This window comes from Nicotiana attenuata, chromosome 7 (assembly GCF_001879085.1).
Source record: "Nicotiana attenuata strain UT chromosome 7, NIATTr2, whole genome shotgun sequence".
Classification (NCBI taxonomy): domain Eukaryota; kingdom Viridiplantae; phylum Streptophyta; class Magnoliopsida; order Solanales; family Solanaceae; genus Nicotiana; species Nicotiana attenuata.
In genome coordinates this window covers 913,356-922,596 of record NC_031995.1, presented here as the reverse complement: position 1 = coordinate 922,596, position 9,241 = coordinate 913,356, and the positions used below count along the sequence as shown (strand labels likewise).

General features: G+C 34.2%; 2 protein-coding genes across 3 annotated transcripts in view; both read left to right on the top strand.

Moving 5' to 3' along the window:
- LOC109228481 (WD-40 repeat-containing protein MSI4-like) overlaps positions 1-883 on the top strand; it is an 11,667-nt gene extending 10,784 nt beyond the window's left edge. For both annotated transcript variants that reach the window (XM_019393580.1, XM_019393579.1), the window contains 2 exons: positions 299-398; positions 476-883. In XM_019393580.1, coding sequence (XP_019249125.1) covers positions 299-398; positions 476-577 — 202 coding nt within the window. In that variant the 3' untranslated portion in view covers positions 578-883. The remainder of the gene's footprint in view (positions 1-298; positions 399-475) is intronic.
- LOC109230383 lies at positions 6,379-7,277 on the top strand. The gene has a single exon (XM_019395889.1). It carries the CDS (start codon positions 6,479-6,481, stop codon positions 7,079-7,081), a length of 603 nt encoding a protein of 200 aa, XP_019251434.1. The 5' UTR covers positions 6,379-6,478; the 3' UTR covers positions 7,082-7,277.

Here is a 9,241-nt window from a genome sequence, read left to right as displayed (position 1 = left end):
GGGGGGGGCGCAAATTTCTCAGTTTGATGCCACTTTTTGGTCTTAATGATGATACCATATAGATGGTGGACAAACTAAGCGATGAGTACTAACTGCATACTACTACTATATCCTGGAAACTTAAAATCTGTGAGGGGTGAAACTTTTTGGTTTGGGTGAGTGGGCAAGCAATCGGCTTCTGATACTTTTTCAGGTTCTGTTCATTGACAAGCAATTGTCATGTAAATAATGTGTCTCCCCATCATATCTCCGTATGTTGCAATTACTGTCGTTCCTGATTTTTTCTGGTTTGGTCTAGGGATAAAATTGTGGACTTTCACTGGAATGCATCGGATCCATGGACTATTGTTAGTGTATCTGATGACTTGGAGACCTCTGGTGGAGGCGGCACACTACAGGTTTCATAATCATTCATGTTCTGCCATTTTCAGTATAATTTAATCTGCCTCTAATTGTTAAATTGGATCTTAAACAGATATGGCGCATGAGTGATTTGTTGTACCGACCAGAGGAGGAAGTTTTGGCTGAGCTGCAACAGTTCAAGGACCATGTGAGCAAGTGCGCTCCCAAGCCCTAAGCCTGAGGTATTTTTACGCAATGGTGCTTCCAAAAGAAATGTAATAGTAGGCACTAGAGTACACCATATGAGTTGTTAGCAGTATCTGTAATAGTTGAATGGATTTAGCTTTTGGACTAATGATGTTTGCCCGTAGCGAAATATGTAGGAGCTATGCTTGAACTTATTATAAGCCAGTAGATGGTAAGCAGTAAAGTAGCCGAGACTGTAGAGCATGATGTTGTATGTATTGTGCGGTATTTTGCTACTTGGATGTTTGACGTTCTTATATTGTGAAATCATGGTGTGTTCTGTTTGGACTTGTAAGGATCAGGTCTCTTATCTGGGAGAACGCCAGAAGTTACATCCATTCTCGGCGAAACAGCCATAAAACCTTATGTTCTGTGGCACCAGATGCAAAAACCTTCTTTATTGGGTACTCCCTTCAGTTCTATTTATTGGGAAGTTACATGATATACTCATTTGTAAAACTCACTTTCAAGATATACCTAAGTTTTGAAATTACGTCAAATATCCCAAGAATATTCCACGCTATACCTCCATATATTCTAAAATATATCACTTTGGAATACAATTCACACCTACCTTATCATAATATTCTAATTTGGCATACAATATTTTAACTAAATAGATCATAATATTTTAATTTGGAATATAATATTCAAACTAAATATACCACAATATTCTAATATAAAAAATTCAAACCTAGCTTACCACAATATTCTAATAAAGCGTACAATATTCAAATTAAACATATCATAATATTCTAATTTGAAATATAATATTCAAACTAAATATGCCACAATATTCTAATTTGAGAAATTCGAACCTAGCTTACCATAATTAATATTCTAATAAAGAGTACAATGCCCAAACCTAACATACCACATTATTCTAATGAAGAATACAATATTTAAATAAAATATACTACTCATAATATTCTAATTTGGAGTGCATTATTCAAATTAAACATCCATAATATTCTCTTTTGGAATATAGTATCCAAACAGAATATTTCATAATATTCTAATTTGTAATACGATATTCAAACAAAACACACCGCAATATTCTAATTTGGAATACAATATTCTAACAAAACGTAATGCAGTATTCTAAGTTGGAATACAATATTCAAACCAAATATACTATAATATTCTAGTTTGGAATATAGTATCCAAACAAATCATAGGATAATATTTTAATTTGGAATGCAATAGTCAATCTAAACATGCTACAATATTCTAATTTGGAATACAATATCCAAACCAAATATATCACAATATTCTAATTACGAATACACAGTATTAAATTTTAGAATATAGTAGATATACATGGTAAAATAAATTTATAAAGCAGGTATACAAAGTAAAAAAAATATTTTAATTCTATATGGTGTAAACTGATATTTTCAAACCGCGTAGATTATTCTTCTTATCACTTTTGCTAAAAATAACTGTATCAAAATCCTTGTTTTAGATAATCAATATTAATTATATTTTTTCCGTTTTAACTTACTAGTCTAATTAATGTTCTAGAAAAAGAAGTACAAAGATTGGGAGATTAAAAAACAAATTAGAGTAATTTAGTCAAATAGCTCTAACTATTAATGTTTCTTAAAGGTTTTGCAAAAGACTTAAGTCAAGTAAATAGGATAGTAGGTAATTGGTGTTTGGTTAGGAAGCTAGGATCTTAATGGTGGCAATTTGAGATCCGAACGTCATTTGTTTTTACATGTCATTAAATCACCATTAAGGCAGCATTAAATAATTGAACCAACTCATCCAACCACAATATTATTAAACTAAGTGCCACATAGAAACGGACTACACGTTTATGTCGATCATAATAAGCTACAACCTAACATTTGGTGGCAATAATATTCTCATATAGAATTGCAGCTGCCCGTCATCATGGTCAAAAGGGTGCAGATAGAGTTTTATTCAACAACCTGGAATTCTCTGTTTCATTAATGAAAATATTTTATTTGGAAAAGACCTGTCAAGCTCCTGTGTCCTACTAAGGGCTCGTTTGGTATGAGGGATAAGGGATAATTAATCCCGAAATTAAATTTGAAATGAGTTTATGTCATGTTTGTTTGGGATAAAATCGTGGTATAACTAATCCTGGGATTAGTTATTTCGGGATTGTAGTATTTTTTTATTCCTATGGGAGGGTGGGATAAGTAATCTTAGGATAACTAATCCCGAGATAATTAATCATGAGATAACTTATTTCCCAACGACACTGACCCCTAAGCGTTCTATTACGTTGTGTACTACTAAAAAAGTGTAAATTGTCTCTTATGTCCACTAAAAATTTGAATAGAAAAAAATAACCTTACACAGATCTCTTGGTGAAAAATGACACGTCACCATCTTTGTAGGCAAGGGCATAGCCTAAATTAGAGACAAGTGAATTTGAAAATTGCTAAAATGTCAGGGTTGAGATAAATTCCTAGTTAGACTTGACAATATTTTCTCTTATTTCCATACACCAAAACTCTTTGGCCTTGAGTCCAGAGCTTTTAATTAGGATCTATTAGCCAAGGTTAATGATGTTTACGTTGCGTTAGCTCAGGTTTAATCAGCTATTGGAAGAATAATGAATGCTGCTTGCTAATTTAGTAGGACTTGCTGACTAGGATGCTGACATGGACAAAATATTAGAGGAGTCAGCTGCTACAATAGAGGACCGTTAGGGCTAGAGGCAATTGTGATAAGTTTGTTAACAGTATGGGTTGATTTGAACGAAAAATATAACGAAGACAGAATATAAACAATATACCATAGTAGAGGCGTGTGTGCGGACCTTTTCCCCCACAAATAAGAATATTTTCCTAGTTGACCAAGGCCTACAATTTGTACTTATGATCCAAATCTTCTGATTTTGCAGCTTTGCTTTCTTTTAGTAAAGGACAGAAAAAAAGTAAATTCTGATTTTGACTTTGCGTACGTTAAAGTTGTACTGAACGAGTAGACCACCGGTTGCTTCCTGGAAATTTCAGAAGTCACTTTTTTGGGTTTTCCCTTTGTCCTGCCAAAAGCATATTGCTTCCCTTGGTCATTTTTATGGGATGCTATTTTGGCCAAGTTCAAAATAATAAGCATAATATTGATGGTAAAAAGTTAATGTAATAGGGGCATTTGCATCTATACCCGCTTTTTGTGTCACGTTTTAATTTGTGCATGCTTTGCAAAAAAATTTGCAAGCGTACCCGCTTTTTCGCATAACTTCAGCATAAGGGGCTGAAGTAGCAAAGGCAACCACGCAAAACTTCAGCATTCTAGTAGCCGGGCCTGAAGTTCAGCTCTAGAGCTGAAGTTTTTGTTTTGTAACTGGCGAACTTCAGCTCTAAAGCTGAAGTTTTTGTTTTGTAACTGGCGAACTTCAGCTCTAGAGCTGAAGTTTTTGTTTGTAACTTAGAGATGAAGTTTTTGTTTTTGTAACTGGCGAACTTCAGCTCTCGAGCTGAAGTTTTTGTTTTGTAACTCGCGATGTTTTTGTTTTATAACTGGCGAACTCAGCTCTAGAGCTGAAGTTTTTGTTTGTAACTGGCAAACTTCAGCTCTAGAGCTGAAGTTTTTGTTTTTGTAACTGGCGAACTTCAGCTCTAGAGCTGAAGTTTTTGTTTTGTAACTGTAGAGCTGAAGAGCTGAAGTTTTTGTTTTTGTAACTGGCGAACTTCAGCTCTAGAGCTGAAGTTTTTGTTTTGTAACTGGCGAACTTCAGCTCTAGAGCTGAACTTCAGCCATACAAGTTTCATAAATATCAAGGTCCTATGTAATTTCTTATACAACGGGGTTCTGACTTGGATCTTTAAGAGAAATCTCAATAAGCGTACATCCAAAAATTAAAATAATCATCTCCCAAGTCTTAGTAAATTTTAATATCTGTTGTACCAGTTACGAGGTTTTGTTTTCCTCCTGGGCTTGGCATCGAGGAAAGTCAGAACAACGTGAGAAGAAGTTTTAGGTCTCCCAAACAATTGTCAGTTTTTCCAACACTCGTGCATTCTTCAGAAAGAAGAAGAAGAAGAAGAAAACGAAGGAGGAGAAGGGGGAGGAGAAAGGGGGCTGTAGTTATTTAAAAAGTGGGTACAAGTTAAAAGTTTTAAAAAAAATGGGTGTAGGTTAAATGGGGGCGACCAAATAGGGCGCCCCGTGCAATTTACATGTAATAGTTGAGAAATTAGAGCCCCTTTGGACATACAATCTTTTTTTCTTTTTTTCAAATTTTTTTTTGAAAACAAATGTTTGATTATCCCATTCTTACCAATTTTTCCTTTTTCACTTGAAAATGGGAATTTGCTAGTTTTTAATTTTACCAATTTACCCAATTTTTTTAAAATTTATAAAATGACCCCATCAGTTTTTCATCTTTGGCAGATACATCTTTGGCGACTGATGGTGGAACATCAGTCCTAGTTGATTTTGCATCTTCTGTGTATTGCAGTAAAGCAGAATATGATAACAATTAAACAATAGCATTTTGATTGTTTATTTCAAGTAGGATAATCAAATTGGGATGGTTTTGATATTTTTACAAGTTGTGGGGTATAAATCATATTTCATGATTTTGAAATATAAAACATCCAAATATATTGCAAAAATTATAACCAAACACAACTTCATCTTCAATTCAAATTTTAGTGAAATTCCAAATTTAAATATTTTTTTTGGAATTCATGTCCAAACGCCTACTTAGTGTGCTAACATTTGAATAATTTATTGAATTTGAACTCTCAAAAATGGTTTCAAATATTTTGTAATTTCAAAATGATAGCAGTATCATATAAATTTAAATAAAAAGAGTAGTGTAAAGAAGGTTTATATTGAAGTAAACATTTAACATTATTTTTGATAATTAAACAACGATTGACCCCATAATCACATCATGAGCAACCAACACTTTACTCATCCTTCATTGTTATGTTTTCCACTCTATGTCTAATAATCGAATTGAGGTACGTGCCGAGAAGTTCTATATTGAGGGTAAAATGTTCGCTAATAAAAATTTGAATACGAAACCTCTAATTAAGAACGAATGAGTACTAATTTCGTAACTTCTAATTCTATTAAATTCGCTTAAATTAAGTAGAGTCTGATATGGAAAACCAAATACACTCCTCCGGTCCACTTTAAGTAAATTTTTGGCTGTTTTCACACATATTAAGAAATTTACCTTTTAGCATTAATTAATAATGAAATTAATCATATTAACCTTAATTTGCTCATTGGAAAATAGTATAACAAATTACTTCTAGACTCTTACTCCAATGATAACTTTGGAAAGAAGAAGTTAATTCCTTCTTGATATCTAAAAAAATTAAATATTGAATCACAAAAAAAAGCCAAAAAATTACTTTAAATGGAGCGGAGGGAGTACTACTATTAGCCTAATTTATGTGAAAATTAATACTATAAGTTTCATTTCTAGTAGAAAGTGAAAAAAAGAAGACTATACAGTAATTACCGCATAATTGTTCCCCACCAAACAAACTCTTATATGTTATAAATAGTATTTTATTTTTTTATGATGAAGGTTTATTTTTAAAAAAAATTTCGAGTTTATTACTCTGCGGCTAAATTACTTTTTCTCGTAAATAGAATGGTTTTATAACATTATCTAAGTTTTAAATGATTATAAGTAATAAACCAAAGGATGCCTTGACTAATCTAGTTAACCATTCCACGTCACCCTTCCAATCCCTTTTTCTTCCACGTGGCATCCCCCATAGCCGCGGCGCACCTGCCTATATAAATCACTCGCACTAAACTCGACATCCAACTCACCACACTCCTCGTTTCTCTCTCTCTATATATAAAGATATTTCTGCACACTGAAAAATGTTTTCCATTTAAGCTCACTCTTCTCTAGAACAGTCTAAGCTCTCTATACCTAATGGAAAAAGCTAACCGGAAAACGCATGGGAGTACTGATTCCGGCGCCGAATACACCACCGGTAAACGAGCTAAAATGCAAAATGACGATGAAGAAGAAGAAGGCGATATGATGGCTTGGTTAAGCTTGGACGACGAGAAAATGACTGAGCTTTCCAATGTACTGGACCCTGATACTGCGTCGTTTCAGCAGTCGTTCAGAGTGAGGTTCATTGAAAACCCGTACACCCCGCCGGTGATCGTACAGTCCTCGTCGGGTTATATTACTATAAACGGCAACGAGGAGTCATGTGGCTCGTCATTTTCCGACTTGGACTCGTCGGCCATGGCGAGTGTAGATAGGGGGAGCTTGAATGGGATTTTATTCGAGGCGATTAAAGGAAAAGGTGTCGCGTGGGGTTCAGATGCTGATGAGGCAGGTGGATGGATGGAAGAAAATGGTGATGACGTGGCGTCGTGGAGTTGGGGTAAACAAATGGACGATGAGGATTTGTTTGGTTGTTATGGCGGTGAAAAGATGGACGATGATGATGATGAAGCTAACTGCGGTAAGTTTCTGGGGGATGACTTGTTTGGAAATTGGGACACTGTAGAAAATTGGTGAAAATTATTTTGGGGGGATTTTGTAATTACTTAAAACTTATAGGACGATGGTGAAAAAACCAGTTTTGGGGTTAGGGCTTTACAAATGCTAATATTAGATATATTTGTTACTTCTTTTCTATATGAATTTGGAAGAGTTGTGCTTTTCTGTTCTTTTCCGTATTAGGAATTTAAACTTTTTCTGCTTTTTATTTTTAGTTTTTTGTCATCTTCTTTACAGCACTTTTATCGCCCTAATTTCTGCTTTAGTATTATTTTTATAGCATAGACAATCTAAAAATCAAAATTTTAGTTTTGAATACCCTTTTTAAAATAGTTCTATATCATCGCCTCTAGTTTTATTAAGTTAATAAACAAAAAATTAATTACCAAAAAAATAAAATTAAGTTAATAACCAGTATGTGTACAAGAACTGACTATGTTGAACTAGTTATAGTCATCAAGTAATACTTTTCCAATATAGTGGTCAATATATTAAATGGACCACGTTATTTGGCAGGGACATATAAACGTAGAGCACGTTTTTTTTATATGTCACTTTCAACTCAAACTATATAGTTAAATAATTTAATTTATGAATTGATGTTGAATTCACGTATGTGTGCGCCACAAAGTTTAGGAGTTGTGAGGTTCCACAATTACTACAACAATAACACATTCAATGTAATCCTAAAAAGGACAGCTCGATGCACAAGCTATTCCGCGTTCCCGTAGGGTCCGGAAAAGGCCAGACTCCATGGATTGTGACGTAGATAACTTATCCTAATACAAGCATTAGTGGTTGCTTCCACTGCTCGAACCCGTGACTCATGAATTACACGAAGACAACTTTACCATTGATCCACGGCTCCCCTTTAGGTTCCACATTTTCCAACTTACTAAAATCTTGAAGTTATCCTTATTTTGTGGGTGTGTAAAATTACTGTTTTCTAACTACAAACGAGCAGGGGTGGGTATCTGTTGGTTTGGTTCGGTTGTGAATGTTATCAGCTCGATATAGCGGTTATCTGTTTATAAATATGCTACATTGATAACCGAACCGATAAGATATCAATTATCGGGTATCGGTTAGTCGGTTATCGATCCTTATCGGTTCGATTATCGGTTTACCCGATAAGAATTAAACGTCTAAAAATTTCATGTTTTTATTATAGAAATTGTGATCATACTATTAAGAGAAAGGAACTGATTTTTTGTTCTTAAGAAAGGATTAAATTTCAACTTTAGAAAAGAAAACTTTCTTTGCATTTAAAATCCGAATGAATTATTTCAATTTTCAAAGAAAAAAGTTAGTAGGAGTAAGGAATAAGACATTCAACAATTTAATCTTACTAACTATCTCACGGGGGAGGGGCGGAGAGGGGGCATAATTCATAGGAAAATAATAAAATCCCGATCTTGTAAATGCTAAAGAATTAGTGCAAAAAAATCAAATAGAAAAACAAAAAATCTGAACAATTAATTTTTTAAAGTTTAAAACTAAAAATCTCAGCTGAAGAATTTAGATGAGAAATTCAAAAAAGTTTAACACTTATTCTAAGGATTAAGGTCTGAAGATGAAGAGTAACTGTTGAGAGAATGAGAGATAAAGCCATAAGCTGGTTTTATATACTTAATCAGTAAAATTATAATTTTGATAAAGCTTATTAGGTTATCGGTTAAACCGTTATTAAAATTGGGCAAATCGTGACCCGAATCGATAACCAAGTAATCAAATAACATTAAACTGTTACCGAGCTATTTATCCAATAAGCCTGTATACGGGTAAAATCGGGCAAGCCCGATTTTGCCATTATTTCGAGATCGGAGAACTGCATCAAGGGTCAGCCACGTAATAGATCAGACCTGAGCACGAAGATGGTACTAAATTCGGAGATCGAGGTACCCGTCGAGATCGAGATCCCCGACGATCGAGACCAGATGTGATCAGCTTCGAGCAGAACGCAATAACGGAAAGGCGAAGTATCCGTAACTGGTCAGAGATCACGGCGAAAATCTCGGAATGGATCAAATCAAGGGCGGTTATTTGTATCAATCATGGGATTTACTTCCGTAATTAGAGTTGTACCTCAATTAGGATTCCTCTAGTATATAAAGAAGGGTCCCCATCATTTGTAAGTCCCCTTACATTTATTCAGATCAAAGCAATATGACATTTCTC